This window comes from Leucopleurus acutus, assembly GCF_964270905.1.
Source record: "Leucopleurus acutus genome assembly, chromosome: 6".
Taxonomy (NCBI): Eukaryota; Metazoa; Chordata; class Mammalia; order Artiodactyla; family Delphinidae; genus Leucopleurus; species Leucopleurus acutus.
Window position 1 is genome coordinate 57244416 of NC_139149.1, and position 27577 is coordinate 57271992.

Genomic DNA, 27577 nt, shown 5'->3' on the forward strand with positions numbered 1-27577 from the left:
GGTTTCTTCTAAAGCCAAGGGATCCAGTTGGAAAGGACCTGGTCTCTCCAGATACTTGAGGTGGTCTGAGATGTTGGGACATCTTCAACCCATTGTGACCTTGAGGGTCGTGGAGCATGGAAGCAGACATGGGACAGCCGGGAACATCCCTTTAGCACCTTTACACCCAAGCCATCAGCTGTCTTGGTAGAGAAGTATTTAGGTGTTCATCAACGCGAAGTAAGCTAAACGGGATGATGAAAAGCTGCAGTGGTGACATTCCTCGACTAAGAATTGTGTGTAGCCTGTTTTTTCCATGGCAGAGTAATTGACCATTGACCCACAAAGGTCAGTGAACAGGACTGCATGACAGAAGAGGCCTGCCCTAGAGCAGATGTTTGGAGGGAAGTAGGAGACCTGTCTCTCTTTTTACTGTCAGGTGGAAACTGAAAGGCAACAGGAAAGCCATCCAGTTGTCAAACCAGGAGCCCTGGCCTAGTACACGCATGACCTCTGTTTGTCTCCCAGCTCCCTATTTGACTAACGCAATCAGTGAGACAGAGAGGTTACCCAACCTACCCAATGTCTCCAAGCTAGTAGGGAGTCCAGCCAAGACAGTTACTAATTCTCCTGTTCCCTATAGTTGTGCCCTTTCACAACCACACTGTATTAAATCTTCAAAGTAACACTAAACCCATGGGTGAGATTCATCACCTCAGAGCCTCAAACCATAAGAAAAGTGTGGGTCTCCCTAGCCACACTGTATCTCCCACTTTGGTAATTCGTCTAGGTGTAGGGCATAACCTAGAGAAGATTCTGTTTTGTTTCATTCCACAGGGAGCCCTTCAGACCAAAGCTGTGATCTACACCCCACCGTTGCAGGGGGCACCAGGGGAACTGCCCAGGTTCAAGACTGCAGTGAGCCCGGCGACCACAAAGGTGAGGTCCTTAGAGGTTTGGGATGGGTGTCCTGTATTTGTGGACGCTCCAGAGAAGATTCCAGAGCTGGAAATGATCACCTGATATGGACTCTCTGTCGGGCATTCTTTTTTTCCTACAGGTGACAGCTGATTAAATTCAGGGGCAGCCTTGCAGGGGACTCTGCAAGGTGATTTCACAGAAGGGGAAAGAGTAGACAGAGATAAGCTCAGGCCCTCCCTCCACAGCTGTCCTGGGTGCCCAGTTACCTGTTCACTGGGGAAACTGGTCTAGTTGCAGCTCTCTGTACCAGCTGTCTCCCTTCCACCCATCCTCTTAGAGCAGACGCTGACACGTTTCTCTCTGATTTACCTTAAGACCTTCTGAAAGTTTAGCTTCTCAGGAAGGTCTTTCTATGGTCCTGACACTGGAACATATTGAGAACATTCATGGGGGGAAGGAACGCTGTGGACAAGAAGTTAAAACTTGGCTATCTGGTCTAAGCCTTCCCTTAATTATCGTCATTGTAAAATGAGAGAATTGGACTAAATCAGTGGTTTTCAAACATTTAAAAAATATTAGAATCCTCCCATTTTTCAGTTTGAAGTTCTCTGGACTTCCGCTTGAAGAAGCAGCTACGATTTTTTAAAATATAACCTTTAACGCTAATGCTAGCATTGTATGGAAAGAGAAGCTGAGTTGCCCTGGATTTCACGGTAGAGTTTGTAGTTAGTTTCTCCACCAGGCCCAGTAACGAGGCTCTGGGCACTTCCAGCTCCTTTGGAATCTGCTGCCCAGCCTAGTTTTCAAGAAAATACACAACTGGAGCTTTACCTGGGGGCAAGGAGGTTAGGGTGTGGGGAAAAAAGGAAAGGGAGTGCCCCAGGAGCAGCAGTGTTTCTTGGACTTGAGGAGTCATGGAGGTGGAGACGGTGAGACACTTTTCATTTTCATAAAAGGATGTCTAGCTGTTACAGACCTGCAGTCTAGACCCTTTCTCCCTAGCAGAAGTCAGAAATAGGAGTCTTCCTGTTGCAATCAGCACGCAGGTATGTTTTGTTTGGCCAGACACAGAGTTTTTGTTTTGTTTTTTTACAAAAACATTGAACCCGAATGTCTTCAGATGGGGTGTACGTCCTCTGGCTCACCACAAACCCCGCTACTCCCCATCCTCTGCCTGACACTACACATATTTGTGTTACCTGAGTGACCCCAAAGGCATTTTGAGTTTGCAACACCTGCTATGTTGTTTTCTTTCTTTCTTTTTTTTTTTTTCCTCCTGATGGTCAAATGCTTTTTCATCTTACTTCAAAATGGTCCAGTGGAGAATTGGCTCAGTTTTCCTGGGAAATATGAATGGCTCTAGAGTTCAGCCTGATTTTGGAAGGATGCAACTCCTCCAGAGAAGTCCCTCCCAGTATTTCTTTATTCCACTTAACCAGAATACTTAAGGATGCTTCCCTGAAGACAGGAGACCCATGTCTGGAGGAGCCTCTGTGGTCACACCTGCACATACCTCATGTCTGATATTTTGTGAACTATTGAAGTTCATCATTTAGTTTTCTCAGCCATGTCATTGGTCTGATTCCTTTAACCTGATCTACTCACTTAGACTGAATCACCCTATTTTACTCTACTGTTCTTCTCCATAGCTCCATTTCTCCAATCTCCTTGTTTAACAATTAATTTGCCAGAGAGATGCCAGGTGATTCCAACTGTCACCAGACATATTTAACAATATTTGACAATTTAGGATTTTGCTTTGAACTCAATGGTTTGACAACCTCCTTCTAATTTTTTATTCATTAAAAGAAAAACTTTCAAAATTGAGGTATAATTGACCTACAACATTATGTTTGTGTCAGGTGTACAACATAATGATTACTTCCTTCTTATTTAAGTTTATCTCTTTACTCTGACCCAAATCCTTATCCCTGCTCTTCTGGCAGAGCTGGGAGATGGAGGGGCAGACTTCATCTGAGCTTTAATAAGAATATTCTGTAAGTTTCTGTTTGGTTTTTAAACTTCAAATAACTCTAAAAAATCAATATTTTGATGACTGAAGTGCAAGTGAATAAGAAACAAGGAATGAGTTTTCCCTTTAATTACACGAATAGAAACTCTATGGGTTGTTACTGGAAACCCAGGCTAAGTAACTGGGGGCATTTTGCTAAGCTCCAAATAAAGGTGTTACTGCCTTCTCTCTTCCTGGTAGTGGAAAGGGCACCTTCCTAAGGAGAGCCCCAAACCAAAAGGGGTTGGTGGTCTTTTCCTAGCTTTGCTTGTGCTTCTTCTCCGAATTGCTCCTTTTCATACTGAGGATCTCAAAATAGGTGCAGACAATAGCACCCTCAACTTCCCACATGGCAAGACCATTAGGGTTTGATCAGTGAGTGGTAGCCGTTGGTGCTGCTGAACTGGGCCAGAGAACAAGGTTAAAAATGAGTTGTGTCGATTTTCCTTCTTAATAAGGAAAGAGATATTTGTGCCCCTGAAGTGGGCTTCTCTTTTTGTGTGTGTGTGTCAGTTCTTGATTTTATGCTGCTTAGCACAGTATTACAAGTGAGCTTGGGCCAAACAATGTTTTAGAATCTCTGGGAGAGGAAACCTGCCTGGTCCTCTAACCAGAGGAGTTCATCTATCAAGAGAAGGTGGGGGGGGGGCAGGGGTGGGGATCAGCTCATGAAATTCTAAAAGGCTGTTTTTCTTGATTTCTCCTTTTTTCCCCCTTCTTTTAATATTGTTGTTTCACTGTTTGGTCATAATGTTTGTGTGTGTGTGTGTATAATAATAAAAATGTAATAATGTTCCATATAAAATTTTCTTTTTATCCCTTTGGTGTTTATAGCAATAGTAATAACAACAACAGATGGTCTTATCTACCACTGATAGCGAAAAAGCATTACATTTCTTCTACACAAGAGATAAATATGCCTAAGAAACCAAACCAATAATGTAGAATCAGAGCATACTCTTTCCAGAATAGACGACACAAAAAACAATTGATTTCCGTATTTCTTTTTCTGTACTCCATTTTTGTTGTGTTATATGTTTCATCATCATAACATCAACCTTTTATATTTTATGCACCTTCCACAATATGTCACAATTGGTAAATTTACAGATTATCTTCATTGGTTGTATTTTGGTTTGGATGTTTCTAGATGATCTGAAATAAGGATAGCAAATAAGTGTAGAGTCTCTTTACAACCCTGAAGGATTGGTAGTGACTACATGGAACTATGGTTCTCAGCCTTGGCCACACTTTAAAATTATCTAGAGAGCTTTTAAAAAATGATGCCAACCCCACACCAGATCAGTTTCAGAATCTCTGGGAGTTGGGTTCAGGCATATTTAAAATCTTCCTGGGTGATTCTAATGTACAGCTAGGATTAAGAATTGTTGATCTGGAGCAGTGTCTCCCAAACTTCAGCATGGATCCTGACTACCTCAAGGGCTTGTTAAAAACACATATTGCCAGTCTCCACCCCTGGACTTTCTGGTTCACTTAGGTCAGGGCTGGGACCCAAGAATTTGCATTTCTAACAAGTCTCTAGGCGATGTTGATGCTTCATGAGATGTGTTCTCGATTAGCCGTGATGATGTGGGGTCCATACTTTGAGAACCACTGATGTGAAACGTTGTGTTAGAAAGGAACTTGAAGCCGAATGAAAGTTCAAGAGAGAGGGGCCATGATTAGTCATGGCTGCCATGGTCACAGGAAGGAGGAAGTGTATTTGTGACCCCCGACTCTTGAGAAACTCACCAGTAAGCTGTCCTCAATCACAATACAGACCTGAGTTCCTCCTGGAATGATTCCCTAGTTACCGTAATCCTAGCCATGTTGTGACAGTGTTTCTCGACCACTGTCCTCATCAGCGGGCAGCCCTGCCCAGCCCAGCCGGGAATGGAGGCTGGTCTCCTAACTCTGTCTAGCACTGCACCATTCCAGCTACTGCGTGCTGCTGCCTTCACCATCTACTTCACCTTGGGGCTTCCAACCTGCCCACTCTTTATATCTGTTGTCAAAGAGAGGTAGCTTGTTTTCCTATAGATGAGTCATTTTATCCAATTTGCTGGCTGGGACCGAGTACTGAGCAAGGCCTGTAATCACAGAACAGGTCAGTTTTGATGAGGTGTCCTAGACAAAGGCTGCAGAAAGTCAGAGAGCAGCACGAGGACGGGGAGAGAGGTGTGGCGGAGAGTAAACCCTGCCTACTTCTGAGTTTATCCTTAGTCTCTAAGTACTCATTTGCTTTCTCTCAGTTCTGAGGGGCTCTGTCGATCGTAAAAGCAGTCCACAAGCAGAATCCAGCAATGGCCATGCAGAGACTTCAAGCAACTCTCCAGCTGTTGCTGAGAAAGATCGGTGAGTCTTATCCATAAGATTTCATTCCAGTGGATAATGAAACAACAGTATTTCTTACACTGTGTTCTTTTGGTGAGTTGGAGAGAGTGGAGCCAAAAAGTGTTGCCCATCCGATTCTTCCATGTCAGAGGTCATTACTCTGTGGGCAAAAGTCTTTGTTCCACAGGGCAACCTGACTACAACCCTCTCTTGTGGGTTCTCCTCATGGTGAAACCTGTACTTGGCCTCATTAGGTTAAAGCAGTGGTTCTCACCTGGAGGCAGTTTTGCCCCTCTCCCCCTCTCCTTCTGGGGACATGTCTGGTTGTCACAACTTTTCGCAGAGGGGCTTGTGCTAAGGGCATCTAGTGGGTAGAGGCCAAGGATGCTGCTATACATCCTACAGTACATAGGACGGGCCTCCACAGCAAAGAATTGTCCAGCCTAAAAAGGCAGTAGGCCTGAGGTTAAACAAAACTGTGGGCTTAAGCTAATGCAAAAAGGGTGTATCATTTTTATTACAAGTTTACTCCAGGATTTTGGAGAAATAAGCAGGCCATTAGAAAGTTCTTCGCATATTTTCACCTGGAAAAAGAGGTGGCCTTGATTTGTAACTTTTAAAAATAATTCTTAATTTTTTGAGACATCTTATTAATATTTTTGAAACTTGAAAAATTAAATTCTCAGTCCTTCACTAGTGGTCTCAAACTGCTCGAGCTGCTTTCAAAGTAGACTAAAGTTGTCTCTCGGTAGCCGCGGGCATTGGTTCCAGGAGCCCCCATGGACACCAAAACTTGCAGATGCTCAAGTCCCTTATATATAAAATGTCACGGTAGAGTCTGCCCTCCATATCCGTGGGTTTCCCAACCGCAAATTCAACCAACCTTGGATGTGCGCGAAGCCCACGCCTATGGAGGGCAGATTGTCCTTTCCTAAAGAGTCAGAATAGCTTATTTAAGGGTACTTGATGAAATAGTATAGACCTAACATCTCATATTAGAATAACAAAGTTTAGAATTTCCATTGCAGCAGAAAGACCACTGAACTTGGCAGGTGGAAGACTTGGGTTCTGGTCCTAAAGCTAGCATTTTCCAGTTCTTTGATCTTGGGCACGTCAGTGAACCAGTTTGGGAAATGGCTCCAGCCCCAGCCTGACTGCCGTCAACCTCAGCTGATGACTGACTTTACTCAGAATATCAGGACAGTGCTGTGAGCAACATCCACTTCCCTTCCTTCCACCTTAGAATCGCTCCTTCTGGTCAGCTGTCCTTTCTTCCTTTGCTCCCATCTCAAAAGACCGTAGGTTCCCTCCCTGGCTCACCCCTCTGTGGTGTCCCTGCCCTCCAGGCCCTGCCATCATCAGGTAGCCTAGCCCCTCCTGCCACATCTTCTCTTTCTGCTGCCTCTTCCCCTTTTGCTGATTCCTCTCCCCATTCTAACAAAAAACCTGCCCTTGGCCCTGTCGCTCCCTCTTCTTATTTGACCATCAGACTTCCTCAGACTGACATCCAGCTCAGTTGCCTCATTCCCTCACCAACCCCTCCCTCCCTAAACTTGAAATATGATCTGTGCCCTCATCACATCCCTCAAACAATCCTTGGGAAGCTCAGCTCCCAGTCACAGGAGCCTCATATTCATCACTCTCTACAGCTCTCAGTGCCATGTGCTGTGCTTTCCTTGGACCAGACTCTTCCGTGGGTTTCTACAGCACCGCGGTCCTCAGCTTCTTTCTCCAAGATGTACTCCATCTTTATCCTTCTTCTTTTCCACCCACCTTGAAATGTATACAGTTCTCTAAATCCTTGACTGTCTTCTTTCTCTACTTCTCCCTTGGGTGATATCCTCTCTCACTAGTGTATTCTGGTGCCAACTCTCAGATGAGTGAGTGTGATTATCAGATCTCTGTTCTGAGCTCCACACTCCTACACCCACCTCCTGTTGCCCATGGATTCCTGATCCACATACCAGAGCCTCAATAGAAAAGTCCACCAAGCACCTCCTCCAGCTCACCTGACCTTGCCACTTCTGTCAGTGCTCTCTTGTGACCTGGTCTTCAAACCTGGTGCTCATTTTTGATCCCTACCTCTCACTTAACCCCATTCCAGTCACTTTCTTATCATCCTTCCCTGGCCCAGGCCTACGTCTATCCCTGTCTCTCCACTCGCTCCTCTTTACAGACCAGCTCTCATTTCTGACACCTGATCAATTGTCCTAAAGCCACTCTGACTTTTCAAAGAATATTAATGGCTTCCCATTTTAGACCAAAAGAGGTTCAGACTCCTCAGTCTGCTATTGCAAGCCCCTCCCTGTCTCGCTCCAATTTGTCCTCTAGACTCACCTCCTGTATGACCCTATATGCACCCTCTGGCTACCTGGAGTCAGACTTCATATTGTTCCTACCAGTGTACCTACTTCTGTTCTCTCTTCCCACTCCTTTCTGTTCAGTTCTTACCTATTTCATCAAGATACATCATCATATCCCTTTCTTCCACAGAGACCTTAATTCTCTCTAACACTCCTTGAACCGTCACAGTCCATTTATGACAGTACTACCCAGCGTGCTGGTTCACAACAAAATAATGAGCTGTGTCCAAATGTAAATCAATCCACTGCTTTCTTCATCAAGAAAGTTTTGTCACCAACCCCCCCCCCAAACACACACACACACACACACACACACACACACACACACACACACGTAATCTCAGCCAAATGAAACAAAATACTTGGTAATGAATTGAATTGATTTGCATTCTGGTGCTAGCCCTTACGACATTGTGAGTGGTAACGTTCACAGACTGCGTCCTCAGACCACACTTTGGTGTATCACTCTCTGTGGCTCTTCCTGTTTTTGCCTGGTGTTGTGGTTGACCATGTGCTAGGTCAGCTTCTCAAGGGTGAGGGCTGAGTCTTCATTCTTCCTACTTCCAGTACATGCAGTGGGTCTCAATAAGTTAGTCAAACTGACTTCCAAGACCACTCTTCAGAATTCAGATTTTTATGAAAGAAATGTTCTTCCTCCTCAATCTTTAAGTGGTGGTGGCAACAACAGGATCCAGAATAACACATCAGATAGTGTTTCAGGACATCCCTGCCCCACGGGGCTGGGGGCTCATTTTTCCCGCTGTGTTTGATAGTCACCTCAATGCCCTGTGGATGGATCAAGTCAGGGATTGAAAGGAAGGAAATCTTGGGGGGCGGGGGGTGGGCAGGCAGAGCATAATGAGAAGAGAACTGGGTCATGCCAATGGTGATGCTCTCAGCGGCAAGTAACAGAACTCAATAGATTCAAGGATCCCTCAGGATAAGAGGTCCAAAGAGAGAAGTTCCAGTGCTGGGTTGGCCACTCAGGGATGTGGACACAGGCTCCTTCCATCTGTTTGCTCTGCTATCTCAGCACGTCAGTGATACCACCACTTTGGGGCACAAGGTGGCTGAAGCAGTGTGCTAAGTATCCCTTGTTCACATAGCATTGTCCAAAGCAGGAAAGAAGAGATGGATGTAAAGGGGCCTCTCCTCAGGAATCTCTCTCTTGTTAGGAGGGAGACCTTTCCCAGAAGTCCCCAGGACATTCCCATCCCATCTCATCAGCCAGAATTTGCAGAGGTGGCTCCACAGGGGAGGTGCAAGGGAGGCTAGGAAAGTGAGCATTTTCAGCTGCAAGAGAAAGTACTCAAAGAATAAAGGGGTTGGAGAAGCAACCAGCAAAGTTTTCCAGAACAGTCCTGAAGGGGTAGTGATAGAAGCAGATAAGTACTGGGCAATGATGGAAGGAAGGCAAAATCAGAGGAAGAGTTTATAAGGAAGACCCAGACATGACAAGAAATACTGTGAGGATGGTACAACAGGGACGTGTTGAGGTCACCCAACATTTATGGCGATGGCACGTCTTTCCCACAATTATGTCACATAACTCACACACGGGTCTTTTGGGTGGTGTTCTTGATGAGTAAACCGAACATGGGGAAGGCTAATCAAGTAGCTCCCAAATGCTGGACCAGAGATGAGTGCTGGGTTGGAGGCATCAGATTTACCTACTCCTGCCCCAGTCAGCTAGCACGGGGGTCACCCAGTGTCACAGAGAGTAAATGGCAGGTCTGGGGTTTGAATCTGGATCTTCTGTCTCCAACAATAATAACAACTAATATTTGATATTTGTTAACAACTTCCTGGGCACTATGCTAAGTGTTTCACGTGTATGATTCTTTTTAATCCTCACAACAACCCTATGGGAGAAGTGCATATTATATTGGATTGGCCAAAAAGTTTGTTCAGGTTTTTCAGTAAGATGTTACCCAGTATAATTTCTGACATTTAGAGAGTACAAGGAACTTGCCATTGTCACCTAGTCAGTAAAGTGACAGAGTAAAGATTTGAACACAGGTGTTCTAACTCCAGGGCCCACACTTATAACCAGTACATTCTGCTGCCTCTCTAGGGTTCCAAATGCCTAGCCCAGGGCTTTTTCTATTCTATGTTCTCTATAACTGTCATTGCAGCAAAACTTTTTTTTTCCTTTATTTTTTATACAGCAGATTCTTATTAGTTATCTATTTTATACATATTAGTGTATACATGTCAATCCCAATCTCCCAATTCATCCCACCACAACCACCACTTTCCCCCCTTGGTGTCCATACGTTTGTTCCCTACATCTGTGTCTCTATTTCTGCCCTGCAAACCAGTTCATCTGTACGTTTTTCTAGATTCCACATATATGCGTCAATATACAGTATTTGTTTTTCTCTTTCTGACTTACTTCACTCTGTATGACTGTCTCTATGTTCATCCACGTCTCTACAAATGACCCAATTTCGTTCCTTTTCGTGGCTGAGTAGTATTCTATTGTATATATGTACCCATCTTAAATCACAGCCAGCTAAGGAGTAAACTCTGATCAGCATCAAACTCTTACCCTGTGATTGGTGGAGAAGATTCCAGCACCAAATCTTGGGAGAAAGCCACTGGCCTCATGGGAAAGGTGTTCCCATGGGTGCGTGGTGGGGCAGGGCTCACTTGGCTGGGGAGAAGGAAGCCTCACGTTGCAAGTCGAAGTCAGTGGTTGGCCTGCTCCACTTCCTGTGTGAGCCCATAACTGTACAGTGAATGACAGAACGGAAGTAGTCTTTTATGTTGGGGGGCCTTTGTTCCCTTGATGGTAATCCTCCATTTTAATGCTGATAAGTACAATAGTGAGGATTACGCCCCTCAGCCCCTAATTTAATTTGGCCTGCGTATGGCAAAGCTCTCACAAGGCTTTTCTTTGACATTCTTTAGCACAACTAGCCTGTTGTTGTGTAAAAAGAAGCCCCTATGAGGGAGGCAGGAGATTGATCTTACTGGTGCAGATGTTTTTACCCAGCAGCTTTAACACACCCCCGGAGAAGCTGCTTCATCCTGGACCACTTCAGTGAGGATTCAGACTCAGAGAGATCGGAACCTTCGTGACTCAGGCAGCTCAAGGGGAGCTGGCACCTCGCAAGAGGGGAAAATGAGCACATATTTCTCCCGTGTGTCATCCTTGCGGCCCCAGGGCTTGGAGCCAGTCAGGCTGACCTCAGAATTGATGAGCCAGAGAAACAGCCTCCCTATTAGGGCCGACTGTGGGCCAGATTTTCCTGTGGGCTGTGAAATACAGATTGCCACATATCTTGACAGACTGTGTGGTGGGTCATTGTAGAAATACGTGGCAGTGCTAAGAAGATTCAACAAAACAAAACTTTTCTTTCCATATCAGTATCCGGAGGAGGTTTCCTCTCCCACCTTTCAATTCCCATGCTAATTTTTCCTTCCACTTTCATTTCACTCCCTCAGGGGGCTAGTGCCCTCCAGCAAATTTCCCACCCCTGTGACCAAGTTAGTGCACTAAAGCATTAGAGGACCCCCTATGGCACCAGAGGGGAAAGGGCAGCAGGTGTAAGAGGAGGTAGGGGTGGTGGCCTTCTTTCATGAGATGCCTATGGTGCTATGTGTTACCTTCTTCTGGTAGAAAATCAGGTGACAGACCTGGGTTTGAATCTTAGTTTAACTGTTTACAAGCTATGAGACTTGGGCAAGTTCCTTCATCTTTCTGACAGCAGTATCCTAGGCTGGAAAAAGGGAACAATTGTAAAGATTAGATATAATCTTACCTCAAGAAACAAGAAAAATCTCAAATAAACGACCTAACCTTACACCTAAAACAACTAGAGAAAGAAGAACAAACAAAACCCAGACTTAGTAGAAGGAAAGAAATCATAAAGATCAGAGCAGAAATAAATGAAATAGAGGCAAAGAAGACAATAGCAAAGATCAATGAAACTAAAAGCTGGTTCTTTGAGAAGATAAACAAAATTGATAAACCTTTAGCCAGACTTATCAAGAAAAAAAGGGAGAGGACTCAAATCAATAAAATTAGAAATGAAAAAGGAAAAGTTACAATGGACACCGTAGAAATACAAAGTATCATAAGAGACTACTGCAAGCAGCCTACATGCCAATAAAATGGACAACCTAGAAGAAATGGACAAATTCCTAGAGAGGTACAACCTTCCGAGACTGAACCGGGAAGAAATAGAAAATATGAACAGACCAATCACAAGTAATGAAATTGAAAGTGTGATTAAAAAACTCCCAACAAACAAAAGTCCAGGACCAGATGGCTTCACAGGTGAGTTCTATCAAACATTTACAGAAGAACTAACGCCTACCCTTCTGAAACGCTTCCAAAAAATTGCGGAGGGAGGAATACTCCCAAGCTCATTCTATGAGGCCACCATCACCTTGATACCAAAATCAGAAAAAGATAGCACACAAAAAAAGACAATTACAGGCCAATATCACTGACGAACATAGATGCAAAACTCCTGAACAAAATAGTAGCAAACTGAATCCAACAACACATTAAAAGGATGATACACCCTGATGAAGTGGGATTTATCCCAGAGATGCAGGGATTCTTCAATATATGCAAATCAATCAATATGATACACCACATTAACAAATTGAAGAATAAAAACAGTATGATCATCTCAGTAGATGCAGAAAAAGCTTTTGACAGAATTCAACACCCATTTATGATAAAAACTCTCCAGAAAGTGGGCTTAGAGGGAACCTACCTCAACATAATAAAGGCTATACATGACAAACCTACAGCTAACATCAAACTCAATGGGACAAGCTGAAAGCATTTCCTCTAAGATCAAAAACAAGACAAGGATGTCCACTGTCACCACTTTTCTTCAACATAGTTTTGGAAGTCCTAGCTGCAGCTATCAGAGAAGAAAAAGAAATAAAAGGAATACAAATTGGAAAAGAAGACATAAAACTGTCACTGTTTGCGGATGACATGATACCATACATAGAAAATCCTAAAGATGCTACCAGAAAACTACTGGAGCTCATCAATGAATTTGGTAAAGTAGCAGGATACAAAATTAATACACAGAAATCTCTTGCATTCCTGTACACTAACAATGAAAGATCAGAAAGAGAGATTAAGGAAACAATCCCATTTACCATCACGTCAGAAAGAATAAAATATCTAGGAATAAACCTACCTAAGGAAGCAAAAGACTTGTACTCAGAAAACTATAAGATATTGATGAAAGAAATTAAAGATGACACAAACAGAAGGAGAGGTATACCATGTTCTTGGATTAGAGGAATCAATATTGTGAAAATGACTGTACTACCCAAAGCAATCTACAGATTCAGTGCAATCCCTATCAAATTACCAATGGCATTTTTCACAGAATTAGAACAAAAATTTTTTTAATTTGTTTGGAAACACAAAAGACCCCAAATAGCCAAAGTAACCTTGAGAAAGAAGAATGGAGCTGGAGGAATCAGGCTCCCTGACTTCAGACTATACTAAAAAGCTACAGTAATCAAGACAGTATGGTACTGGCACAAAAACAGAAATATAGATCAGTGGAACAGGATAGAAAGTTCAGAGATAAACCCACACACCTATGGTCACCTAATCTGTGACAAAGGAGGCAAGAATATACAATGGAGAAAAGACAATCTCTTCCGCACACGTAGAGAGTGGACTTAAGGACATGGGGAGGGGGAAGGGTAAGCTCGGATGAAGTGAGAGAGTGGCATTGACATATATACACTACCAAATGTAAAATAGATAGCTAGTGGGAAGCAGCCGCATAGCGCAGGGAGATCAGCTCGGTGCTTTGTGACCACCTAGAGGGGTGGGATAGGGAGGGTGGGAGGGAGATGCAAGAGGGAGGGGATATGGGGATATAAGTATACGTATAGCTGATACACTTTGTTATACAGCGGAAACTAACACAACAATGTAAAGCAATTATACTCCAATAAAAATGTTAAAAAAAAAGTCTCTTCAATAAGTGGTGCTGGGAAAACTGGACAGCAACATGTAAAAGAATGAAATTAGAGCACTCCCTAACACCATACACAAAAATAAACTCAAAATGGATTAAAGACCTAAATGTAAGGCCAGACACTATAAAACTCTTAGAGGAAAACATAGGCAGAACACTCGTTGACATAAATCACAGTGATATTTTTTGATCCACCACCTAGAATAATGAAAATAAAAACAAATAAACAAATGGGACCTCATGAAACTTAAAAGCTTTTGCACAGCAAGGGAAACCATAAACAAAATGAAAAGACAGCCCTCAGAATGGGAGAAAATATTTGCAAATGAAACAACAGACAAAGAATTAATCTCCAAAATATACAAGCAGCTCATGCAGCTCAATACCAAAAAAACAAACAACCCAATCAAAAAATGGGTGGAAGATCTAAATAGACATTTCTCCAAAGAAGGCATACATATGGCCAAAAAACACATGAAAAGATGCTGAACATCACTAATTACTAGAGAAATGCAAATCAAAACTACAATGAGGTATCACCTGACACCAGTCAGAATGGCCATCATCAAAAAATCTACAAGTAGTAAATGCTAGAGAAGGTGTGGAGAAAAGGGAACCCTCTTACACTGTTGGTGGGAATGTAAATTGATACAGCCACTATGGAGAACAGTATGGAGGTTCCTTAAAAAACTAAAAACAGAACTACCATATGATCCAGCAATCCCACTACTGGGCACATACCCTGAGAAAACCATAATTCAAAAAGACACATGCACCCCAAAGTTCATTGCAGCACTATTTACAATAGCCAGGACACGGAAGCAACCTAAATGTCCATCAGCAGAGGAATGGATAAAGAAGATGTGGTATTTAAAAAAAAAAAAAAAGAAGAAGAAGAAGATGTGGTATATATGCACAATGGAATATTACTCAGCCAAGAAAAGGATCAAAATAATGCCATTTGCAGTGACATGGATGGACCTAGAGATTGTGATACAGAGTGAAGTAAGTCAGAGAAAGACAAATATCATATAATATCACTTATATGTGGAATCTAGAAAAATGGTACAGATGAACTTATTTGCAAAGCAGAAATAGAGTCACAGATGTAGAAAACAAACTTACGGTTACCAAGGGGGGAAAGGTGGGGATGGGATGAATTGGGAGATTGGGATTGACATATATACACTAGTATATATGAAATAGGTAACTAATGAGAACCTACTGTGTAGCACAGGGAACTCTACTCAGTGCTCTGTGGTAACCTAGATGGGAAGGGAATCTAAGAAAGAGTGGATATATGTATATGTATAGCAGATTCACCTTGCTTTAAGCAGAAACTAACACAACATTGTAAAGCAACTATACTCCAATATCATTTAATTTTTTAAAAAATGAGAAAAAAATTTTTAAAAATCAGTTATCTGAGATTAGAGCTTAAAAAAAGATTAGTTATAATCTATGCAAAGGAACTAGCACAGTTCTAGACGTAATAAATGCCCAATTAAAGATGATGGCAAGTTGTTGTTCATGGTGATAGAAGTAGTAGTAATAATAGTAGCGATAGTAGTATTTAAAAGGTTCCTGTAAAGCTATCCTGATATCAAGACCCCTCTGGTTTAGCTCTAGAGCTGTGGACTAAAATAAACATTGAGGATTCCAACACTTTAGAACAATACTTACTCTCAGCTTTAAACTGAGAGCCAAATTTTATTTTCCTGTGTTCCTGGCTCTTATCTCAGGGATAAATCTGAGATTGACTTTGGGGCCAAGACTCACCCTTGTCAATATGGCCAGGTTTCACTGGCAACACCGTCAAATGATAACTTTCAGAGCTTCCTTGATTGTTAGAGCCTTCTTAGAGTTTAAAATATTAATTGGTCACTTTATTTTCAAAACCTTTTTGAAGCCAGAAACCTTATCACCAGCTGAAAGGAGCTTTAACGAAACATCTGTTTTGAATTACATTTTTCCTTGTGGATTTGCTTATGGCTATACATAAATATTTATCTGGACTGTTTGAATAAACCTTAAATCATCAGTGATCCTTATGCAAAGGACTCTTTTAGAAGGACCGTGGATGTCCAGAATGTCAGAAATTAGAGTTTTCTTTATAGGACAAGATTCCAAGGGCCAGAGGCCTTTTAAAATATTTGGAGGTGTTTGGTGGTTTTCAACATCTTTTGTTTTCCTGTTTCTGTATGTCTGTTAATGCTGTTCCTTCTAAATAGAAATCCCTTGCCAGTTCTTTCTTTACCTGTTGATATTTAACCATCCTTCAAGGTCTCACCCATGTGGCACCTCCTGCAGGGCCTTGAAGCAGACTAGTGCCAAAAGAAGAGCAGCCCAGGTGGCAGAATAGAGTGGGCCCTGGCCCCGAGGCAGGATGTACGTGGTGGGGGGCATTCTGGGGAGGATGAGATGTCCGGTGGGATAACGACTGAGGATGGGGTGGAAGTGGTGTGATGCAGGGAGAACTACTATAGGGAATAAGGTAGATGGGAGCCAGGATTTGGGAAGCGTTAAAAGCTGCATGAATGTTTTGGACTTTATTCTGTAAGCCAAGAGACGCACACCCACAGTCACTGGGTAGAATATGGTCTGCAGACATTTAATTTGGCCTGAACAATAGTTTTGAAATTCTCAATTAGTTTCCAACATATAAAAATAGAAATATTTCATATAACAATTCAGATTTCTGATGGCTCCTGAAAAGTTGGTGTATCTAGCAGCAGTCTCTTAGAACTGAAGAGAGGCTGTTTTCCATTGATACCAACCCACTGGCCTGCTTAATTCATGGCCTGACCCCATCAGCATCTGAGTCTGATTCCTGCCCTGTGTGTACTGGGGCTCCATGCAGGTAAAGAAAACACTTTAGGCTGCAGACTCTGGAGCCAAATTTCTTCTCTTCTAGGCCCAGGTCTGTGTCCAACTAGCTAAATGACATTGGGCAAGTTAAGCATATTTCTAACACTGGTATTTACCTTATACGGCGGTTGTGAGAATAAGCCATAGTAAAATTTTAGAGAACTATCTAGCATGTAGTAAGTACACAAAAAATATTAGCTGTTATTACTATATTCTACACAACATAGTAAACTCCAGGGCTTAAACTACCCGTCACATATTTCTGTATGACTCACCAAATCTAGAATCTAGAATCTTTGGCTGTTATAGGCATAAAATAAAAGTAATTAATGAATGGATGAAGGAATATGTGCTCTTGCATTTTCATTTCATTTGGGTCCAAAACTAAATTTTATCACTTTGTCCTCAAGAAATGCTTCCTATTTATCTTGGGTTTGACTTGAACACAATAATTAATTTTTGATGAGGTGGGAAGCTGGCTTTCTCAAAACTCCAACAGTGTTAACAAAATAAGTGAAGGGGGGGATGCTATTAATACTGTGTAGTTTTTCTGTAATGGATCTGCTTTCCTAAGTCAAAAATAAGCCTGCCCCAAGTTTGGGAAGATGTGTAATTATGTATTTTCTTTAAAAGCTCAGTTATTGGCAGGTAGCTGTCTATGGTTAATTCCTTAACTTAAAGGTCAGTTGCCAGGAATCGGCACATAGTGAACTTAAGCAGAAATGATGTTAGGACGCATGTTTGACTTGGGTTCTCTGGCGACCTCCACCCCTACATGAGATCCCTACTTCAAGGCACTGATTTGGTGTCTGGTGCCTCAAAGATGGAGCATGTCCAGAAACGATTTGGACAGTCTGTCAGAACGGGTTTCCAGTATGTCCAACACGTCTCATACATAGCTGAGGTTTCTGTACCACTCCACCAAGGTCTTTAACGTGATCACCTGTGGACAGACTTTTGTGCTTATGCTAATCTGTCCCTAAACACGTTTGCTATCAGCAAATGATGATGACATCAGCAAATGATGGCTTGAGCTCTACGAAGTTGACCTGCAGGGTTGGATTCACTTTCTCTCTGGAAAACTTGCACATTTACGGAGAACTTGGGTCCAGCAACATTTACTTTTATTTGGAGAAACATCATCTAAAACTGAATGATATAGTCTAAAAAACTGCTTTCTAACTTTATACTGTAAATGTCAAGCAGTTCTCTTATTGATAAAAAGTCAATTTTTAGTATGCTAATGCCTCTGCTTTTTCTAAAGTAATCGCAACCTCTCTAGCTCTCTCCCTTTCCTTCTGTCTTTCCTTGTTTCTCTCTCTCTCTTTCTTCATCTCTCTCCTTATAGAATTAATACCTCTATCTCTAAAGTTCTGCTTTCCAATCTAAAGGACAATTTCCAGTAATGACAAAATTGGACAAATTCTTCTGACCATTTTGCCATCCCTTGTTCCCTTCCTACATTACTCTTTTTGTGAGTGTAGGAAATTCTAGAAATTCAGCACATCTCTGGTATCTACTGTGCTTGTATCTTCATCAAGACCTTTGCTCTATTTAAGCTCAGAATGAACTTTTGACAAAAATACCTTTTCATTTTGAGGCTATTTTGAGAGGAAAGAAACTTGAGAAAAGAAAACTTGCTCAAGTTGAAAACATTGCAGGAAACAATATTTGTGTAAAAAATGAATTCTGTACGAAAGCACTTCATTATGAACACTTAAAGAAACTGAGACTATAATCCTTCAGGTTGAAAGAAGATTAACTTTGCACATGTCCATAGCCTCTTTAACTTTATTTCATTTTCTTCTCTGGGTTAGAAGGAAAAAATATTAGTGTTTCAGTTCCAAGTGTATTTTGTGAACTAAACAGCAGTTTGCTCCTACCTGTAGGACACAAATATGCCAGCATATTTCCCATTAGCTCCGGTCGCTTTAAATTCAGAAGGAACCTGAATGAGTGTTTGCCACAGAAGCTGTTGACAGTGGTAATGCCACACTCTCTGTGTGCATCTTAGTAACTTCTCAGACTTGTCTCCTTGATGAGTAGACATAACAGGAGGAGAGTTGAGTTTTTTCTTTTCATCTGAATGGTGTAGGTCAGGGAGACAGAGAGGAATAGAGAGCTCTGGTGAAACAGAGCTCTAGCAACTGCTGTGATTGGGAAATTAGATAATAAACAGTCCCTGATACCAAGATTCTAATGGCCTAAGATCAACACGGTCTGGAGACACAGGCAGGAGTGGCCTTCCGCGCTCTGGCCCAGACCCTCCCTGGAGAGCTCTTTGTGTCAACAAGAGCAGCCAGCGCTCCTGGCTGGCTCCCAGCACTCAGAATGGGGCTATCATTTTTGTTTGCTTTGCAAATATCTTAATGGGAAGTGGTTCAACACCACCTATGGGTTAATCTGAGGGGTTCTGCTTGGCAGCTGTCAGCTCTGAGAACCACATGGCCGTTCTCCGATGGAGGGAGTCGGGCTGACTGTTAACTGCCCAGCGCCAGGTTGAGGCATCTTCTTATTGGATTTACTGACTGGCAGGAAGCACCTTGTTGTCTTTTATTTTTAGTTTGTTCCTCCTGGGAGGGTACGGGTGTTATTCTCAGATTCAGTTATGCTTTTCCCTCTAGGGCAGGATGGTTGTTTGAATTAGTTTCACTAGCATGCACCATATTTCTTTCACCCAAGCTCATTCGCATAGAATCTGAAATGTGATAATAAAAATGGTGGTGTTGGTGGTGATAGAGGTTCTGGTATTGTTGCAGGAAGAAGGATCTAGTATGTTAGCCTGGGGGGGCGGGCTCCACAGCACTGTCTTCACCTGGGATCTCCATAGATGAATAGATACTTAATTTCTTAAGAATCCTTGCTCTACTGTTCCCTTAGTTTTCTCTTCTCTGCCTGAATTTGGCTTTCACTTGTCTTGACCCATGAGAATGCCTCCCTGGGTGACTTGGCCAACTCATGTCTTTCTCGAACTGTGTCAGCTGACATTGGCACAAATGAGCACTTTATTTATTCTTTCCTCCCTGGATTTTAGGCAGGGTTGGATACTTTACACAGTGCAGGTTAGGGAAGTTTTTAGACTAATGACAGACTTGTAGGCAGTTTCCAAATGCCCCATTTGTAAAAATGCATAAAGTTCAGATGACTGTAGATCCTGGAACAAATGTCCAGCTACCCTCAGTAACAGTGCAGCCCCTTGCTTCTAAGACCTTTTCCTTTCCTGAAGGTTTCCACACCTATTTGTAGGGTGGCCTGGTGGTTGAGAGCAGGGGCCCTGGACTCCACTAGACCTGCTACGACTGAGGGTAAGATCTTGATGAACTTACTTATTTTCTCAGAACCTCTGTTTCCTTGTCTTTAAATGGAAGATAAAAATGCCATAATGACTACCTCACCAGGTCATGAAAGTTAAATGAGAGAACACATACAAAGCACACGGCATTTCATCTGACACACAAAAAGCACTCATGAATAGTAGTAATAGGGAGAGTTACTATTGTTCTTTCGGAGGCGTTCACCTTTCTTTACGTAATCTCTAGTATTATACATTCCTTTCCAAAGTCCTCATTTTGAAGTCTGTTAATCCCAACCCTTTAAAATTAAGCAAGTGCCAAACTGAGGACAATTTCAGTATCAAAATAAATAATGATAATAAAAGAATAGAATATTGAATGCAGTAAGAATTCATGAATCCACATTGATGGAAGGAGGAAATGAAGGAAAGAAGAAAGGAAGGAAGGGAGAGAGAGAGGAAGGAAGGGAAGTGGGGGAGGAAGGAAGAAAAAAACAGAGTAAGCTTTTCCTTGCAGTAAGATGTGAAATAATAAATGTAAAAGGAAGGATGAAGGCATAAAATCACCATTTGGCAGCTACCAAAATAATCATTGTTTCAGGCAGGAATCTTCAATGGATGCTAAAATTGGTAGTGAAAGCTTAAGGAGTAACAAGCTATTTGCATAGTCTTAGAGTAAATTTCCATAAGATGCTTATTAATTGCAAAAGGTCAGTGGAAGAAATCTGGCAGACATCACCTTAACCAAGTGATGAAAGTTAGCATCCCCAGTAATCAGACAAATTGACAGCATGTGCCTCCTGATAGGACGCACTGAGAAGAGCACAACATCACTTCTGTGGATTTCCTGCCAAATATGCATAACCTGATTTAATTATGAGGAAACAGCAGATAAACCAAACAAAGGGACCTCTTCCAAACTGACTGACCTGTGGGCTTCAAAGTCAGACGCAAAGGGTGACTGAGGACCTGTTCCAGGTGAAAGGAGATTAAAGGAACACGACAACTGAAGGCAATGTATGATCCAGAATTTTCTTTTTCTGTAGAAGACATCATTGAGACAATAGGCAAAATCTGAGTATAATCTATACATTGGATAATAGCATTATAGTAACATTAATTTCCTGACTTTGATCATTGCACTATCGTCATATAGACGAATGCCCTTGCTTTTAAGAAACACACACTGAAGTATTTAGGGATAAAGGAGTATCAGGTGCAACTGACTCTCAACTGGTTCAGGAAAAATTTTATGTATTTGTATGTGTGTATGGTTATCAGTATACATGTACCAAAAGAAAGACAGAGGGCTTCCCTGGTGGCGCAGGGAAGAGAGTTGAGAGTCCGGTTGAGAATCCGCCTGCTGATACAGGGGACACGGGTTCGTGCCCTGGTCCGGGAAGATCCCACGTGCCGCGGAGCAGCTGGGCCCGTGAGCCCTGGCCGCTGAGCCTGTGCGTCCGGAGCCTGTGCTCCGCAACGGGAGAGGCCGCAACAGTGAGAGGCCCGCGTACCGCAAAACGAAAAAACACACAAAAAAACAAGAAAGACAGAGAGAGACACAGAGAGAGGATAAAGCAAATGTATACATTGCTGATATTTGGAGAACCTGCTGAGGAAGATACAGAATTCCTTATACTATTCTTGCATCTTTTCTATAAAAATGAAATTAGGTCAAAATAAAACGTTAAAATGAAAAAAGTAAGACAGTGCTACTTCCCTTCTTTAGACAGCACAGTCCATCAGCCATTTTCTCTTTAGAAACTGATCCCTCCCCATCCACACCTCCATGTCTGTCCACATCAGCATGGCACTGCTCAGGGTCTGTCCTCGAGCTTCTCCGCTGTGACCTCGCTGACTGGTCAGCACCTGCTGCACACAATCTTGTTCAGGCTTTTTCACTTTAGTTTTTCAGAACTCCCTAAAGTGTTCCTCCTCTACCCTCATGCCCCCGCCCTCATCTGTCTTTAGGTCTCATCACTTAGTGCCAGGCTCATCCTGCACTTCATTTCAGGGCTTCTTGCTTCTCTTTCCCCGAAGTGAACACTGCTTTCAGAATTAAAGGGGGAAAACTGGATTAAATATTATCTTTGGGGCCTGCACGGGCGACAAGAGCATCATCCAAGAAACGTGGATGTTAGACCCATCTCTTCCTCTCACTCACCTGGGCAAGTCCTATCACCCCTCTGGGCCTCAGTTTCCCTGCTTACAACATGAAAAATATATGTAGTAACATATATGTAGTTTCCTTTGCCTCCACAAATCTATGCCTGGCCTAATCTACCCTTTAAAGTGCTAAAACTGTAACTCAACCTACAAGTTACCTTGTGACCCCGCCCAAAGGAGAGACAAAGGTTACAGAATGGAAGCCACTCCAGATACCTGTCATTGTCATTCTCTACCCTGTCGAGCCTGAAGTGTCCAAGTTCAGGGATTTGTCTTTCAGAAGTGCAATAAGTATAGCGCTTTGCTGAGTGTGCATTTTATTTCTAAATTCTGACCATGTATACCTCTCGATTTAATCCTCTTAAAATCCTGTTCTTATATTTTCATTTTATTCTGCCAGAAAGGACAAATTAGGCTTTTTGCCCCAGTTTGGCAAGAGTCTTTTTGTTTTTTTTTTAAAAGAAGATGTTGGGGGTAGCAGTTTATTAATTAATTTATTTTTGCTGTGTTGGGTCTTCGTTTCTGTGCGAGGGCTTTCTCTAGTTGTGACAAGCGGGGGCCACCCTTCATCACGGTGTGCGGGCCCCCCACTGTCGCCGCCTCTCTTGTTGCGGAGCACAGGCTCTAGACGCGCAGGCTCAGTAGTTGTGGCCCACGGGCCCAGCCGCTCCACGGCATGTGGGATCCCCCCAGACCAGGGCTCGAACCCGTGTCCCCTGCACTAGCAGGCAGACTCTCAACCACTGCACCACCAGGGAAGCCCTGGCAAGAGTTTTTATTCATATTTTGCCAGTGCAGAAGCTGAGGTGCTGATTTGCCCAAGTTAGAGTTGCCATTTTTGGCAAATGAAGATTCAGGATACCCACAGAAATTTGAACTTTATATAAACAACAAATTTCTTTTTAGCTTAAGTATGTCCCATGAAGTACTTGAAAATTTTTATGCTAAAAAAACTATTCACCTTGCACCTGGAATTCACATTTAACTGAGTGTCCTGTATTTTATATGGCAACACTAGCCCAAGTGCTTGGGAACTAATATATCATGAATATGTATGTATATATCATGAATATATATATATATCATAAAGTGTGTTGCTAAACTTTTACCAAGTGTTTACATCAGTCCTCTGACCTCTATGTGCCATAACATATAAAGTTTTTTACCTGTTAGGCGCTTTCAGTTGAAAACGTATTCAAAGACATCAATTCCCATTTATTTACTAAGGTCTTTACTCACATATCATCTACTGTACCCACTTCATCTAAAATGGCAGAGCCTGCCACCAGCACTTCCTATGCCCCTTCCCTGCTTTAATTTTCTTCTTTGGCCCTTACTTCTATTGAACATGCTAACATATTTACTTATTTTTTCATTTATTATCTACACCTTCCCTGCTAGAATGTAGGTTCTTATGAGTATAGGCATCTTAGATTTCCTGTTCACTGCTGTATCCTCCAAAACAGTAGGAGACAGATTAAAGGGGCTCAATAAATATTTGTGGAATGAATGAGTGATGTCTGGGAGGCTGTCGAGGACCCTATTGCACAATGTAATATCCGTTCTTATAATCATAGAGAATCTCAAGAAGGCTTGCCACCAAATTGGAGCCTTGAGTGTGGCACAGATGTGTATAATCTTAATATTAGTCCATAGACATAAGGTGAGAAAAGGTCAGCAGGTCAGGGGCTAAGGATTACCTCCAGACCTATTCTGGATTTAACTTGATCTGCCTCCTGCTAGGTTTTCTAGAGTTAAATGTTTGTCACCCCAGGTGTCATTTATTAAGATCCTAAATATGATGGAGTGAATATCTGGAGGAGTCCAGTAACAAAATGGCACTGGAGGGTGAGAGCACACGCTCTGTGTCCACAGGATCTGGGTTTGTATCTGCGTATCTGGGTACCTCCTGGGCAGGTTCCTCCAACGGCCCAAGCTTCAGCTGTGAAATGGAGACCCTGGTAGGATCTACATTTCTAGTGTGGATGCAAGGATTGAATGGTCAGCTCTTCTGGCTGTGCTGTGGCCCTCAGCCCATGGCCATGCAGTCCTTTGGGTCACGTGCTCTTCCTTACTACTGCATCTTAATTGCATCCCCAGCCCTGAGGCCGGGTTTTCTCTTGGCTCCCTTGGTTGCTGGCAAAGAACTGAAGTAAGCTTTGTGGGTTACTTTAAGTTTAGGTTACTTGAAGGGCTCTCCATTGAGTGTCCTTTTTTTCCAATAAGGCAAGCATTCTCAGCAGAATGAAGAAAAGCCTTTGGCTCTTACCTTAGACTTTACACAGTGACAGCTGCCTGCAATAAAATAGCAAAGGAGAAAAAAAAAAGAAATGAGAATACAAGAAGTGGCAAATTAATGCTGTATGGGCTCATGGTTGGGGAAAAACAATGAGGCAAACAAATATGATCAAATTTAAAGGGCTCAGTGGGATTTGGGAAATTACCATAAGTACATAAACTAATAGTGCTAACGTACAGCAGTGGCATTATGAAACATTTATCAGCCTTTCTGAGCCCTTTTGATGAATTTCTCCTTGAGCCATGTTCTAAAACTTAGAATAATTGTGTCCAAGAGCAAAGAAATATCCATAACTTTCAGTATAACTTGCATTCAACTCATTCAGTAATGACACTGACTTGGGGTGAGATACAGAAACAGATACATGCTGTTTGTGCACTCAAAACAGAAAAGTTACCAAGTAGCCAAACCCAGTGAGAAAAAAATAATACAAAAGCTGTCGTCATTCCTCTTTGTTTCCCTTTTTTCCTACTGCGATGGTGATCTTATTTTGCATGATTATTGCTTTCATTTCTCCTATACTCTTTGTATTTCCTTCATACCATATATTAAAGCCCAGGAATAATGTTTTCCCTCTTTAGAAATAAAGAAATGCCAATTAAAATAATCATGAGTTACCACTTTTTTTTTTTTTTGGCTAAAGAGGTAAGCAAAGATTAAAAAGACTGATAATACCCAGTGTTAGTGATACAGCAAATGGGTCCTTTCATAGTTTTATGGTCATGAGTGTTCATTTTTGTTGCTTTTTAAGGGAGAATTTGATGATACAACTCAAAAGCTTTAAAACAGAAAATTTGTTCACCCTTTAACCTAATAGTCTTAAATTTAGATTTATCCTAGTCAAATTTGGCTGGGTACTCATAACTATATGCACATATCTTTAATGACCCATTATTTATAATATCATAAAACTGGAAACAACTTAAAAATCCAAAAAAAGAGATTACTTAAATCATTTTTTTTTTTTTTTTTTTTTTTTTTTGCGGTACGCGGGCCTCTCACTGTTTTGGCCTCTCCCGTTGCGGAGCACAGGCTCCGGACGCGCAGGCCCAGCGGCCATGGCTCATGGGCCCAGCCACTCCGTGGCATGTGGGATCTTCCCAGACCGGGACACGAACCCGTGTCCCCTGCATCAGCAGGCAGACTCTCAACCACTGCGCCACCAGGGAAGCCCTAAATCATTTATGATAATCAACCAATGTAATATTGTACAACCATAAATATGACATATGTGCACACTTACATATGTTGTATTCCACACAAATGTATGGGAAGATGCTCATAATACAAAAGTTAAAACAAATATATCATGAGCCATTATTTTTTAAATGTATATTATATACATAGAAAAGCATCTGAAAACATATACAGAAAGATATTATATCTGGGTGTAGAGATTCTCCCAGAACTTTATTTTCTTCTCCTTGAATATTTGTATTTTATACAGTACAACAGTGAATATATATTATTTTTTAATCAGAAAAAAACTTTAATCAGACAGAGGAAAAAAAAGGGAAACATTTTACCACCAGTTCTTTTAGTCATTTACTTTGGGGAGAAAGTCAGATATTGCTACACTTTCATTGATTAGGGATTGGTGAATATTCAGACCTCTTGGGAGTTTAGAGCATTTTCATCAAATAAAAAATAGAGAAGAAAAGATAACACCGATGAGCACAGGAATAAGAAGAACTGTGATATCTCAGAAGCCAAGTGAATTATGGTAGTTGCTCTTTGCTTTCCCTCCCTTGATCAAAATTTGATGAAGCTTGCCTTTGGTAGATGATTTGCATTTTTAATTGGTCAAGATATGGTACCAGATGAGTCAGTTACAGAACCAAGTTTTCAGTATGGTTATGCTCAGTAGACTGTGGGAACACACCAAGGAGCCTCCAACTCTGCCCTGAGTGGAAGAGGTGACCAGGATGGGGATGGGACAGGAAAGGCTCTTCAGAGCAGCTGACCCCCTGAGCTAAAGGGTACGGATGCAGTGGCCAGGTGGGCAAGAGAGGAGATGACATTGCAGGTAAAAGCACAGAAGTATGAATACAACCCTGGGGAGATTTAGTGTGTGCTTGGCAAATACTTAGGTGGTGGTGGTGAATAGAAAACAACAAAGCATTCTAGAAATCCTAACTTTTCAGTTTTTGTAATAAAAGATGCATTAACTTATACACTTTGGGTGCCTTCGAACTTAACACAATAATCTGTGTTCTTAAAACATTATCTTCCAATCTCCTGTGCCTTCAAAGCTATTTAAATAAATATAAGCAGTAAGAAGAATATGCAATGACACCTAGCTGATATAAATCAGGAAAGAGTTGATACATAGTGACAGCGTGGGTAGATTCAGGTCTGGGTGTTGTTCCACGGTTATACCCTCAACCCTTAAAATATTCAGATTCCATATAAGAGCTAAGTAAGTATGCTTGAGTTGCCAATTCAACCTATGGCCAGTTCATATAGAAACCTTGTTAGCACTCAGTTTAGCACAGGATCTTTTACACAGGTCAGTGTCCTCTTCTCTGATGTCATCCCTTAAATGTCTTAATTTACCTTCAGAACTTGAACTTATTGAAACCATTTCTAAAGGTGTTTATGTTTTCTATTATCTCTCATGGTAATAACTTCCAGAAGGGAAGTTGTATGACTTATTTGTCTGAAACCTGCCTCCCTCAAGATTCATGGGCCTCCTACTGTGTTAAAATATCTTGGTCTGAGCATACCTCTTGCAGGGTAGATTGGCTGCTGATTCTTGGGAAAAAGAAATGACCTCTTTGTATTAAAAGCTCCATGTACAGAAGATTTTTTTCAGAGCTATTGAAGAGGCAGGAACAAATTTGCTTGGTTATGCTGATTAGCCTTTCTCCCAGGGCTACCAAGTAAGACATGAGTTTACAAAGAGAACTACTCCCAAATCTGGACACAGCGGGAAGCTAAGAAAAATCAATCCACAGTGAATAAGCTGCAACCTATCCTGTTTTGAAATTAGATTATGCTTGCAAGTGAATGACTAATGGCTTTCATTTGTGGATGACTAATGGATTTCTCAGTTTGTCTAGAAGCCATTCTACATTATAATTGATAAAAGATAACACACAATCTTGCAAATTTTATCAAAGTTAATAAAAACTGTGCAAAGAAATTTAAATGAAGTTTAGAAAATGGAGAGTCAAAGGGTAGCGTGTCTCTATTCCTGTCCAAGAAAAAAGTTACTGATTCTAACCCTAAACTTGAAAAAGGCCAGTTACAAGACCAGCCTGGTTGGTCAAATCCTGGAAGAGCACCCTGCTTCCTTTGTTTCCATTCTTATGTGTAATTTGGTCTCCAGAGTGTATCAGCCAACTAGTGAGAGGGAAAGTATAGTCC

General features: G+C 41.9%; 1 protein-coding gene across 1 annotated transcript in view; it reads left to right on the forward strand.

Moving 5' to 3' along the window:
* The window catches only part of MYO3B (myosin IIIB), a gene marked incomplete at both ends in the record, with an annotated part of 388194 nt that overhangs the window by 275499 nt on the left and 85118 nt on the right, over nucleotides 1-27577 (forward strand). The window contains 2 exons of the mRNA XM_082841630.1: nucleotides 817-918; nucleotides 5164-5266. Coding sequence (XP_082697756.1) covers nucleotides 817-918; nucleotides 5164-5266 — 205 coding nt within the window. The remainder of the gene's footprint in view (nucleotides 1-816; nucleotides 919-5163; nucleotides 5267-27577) is intronic.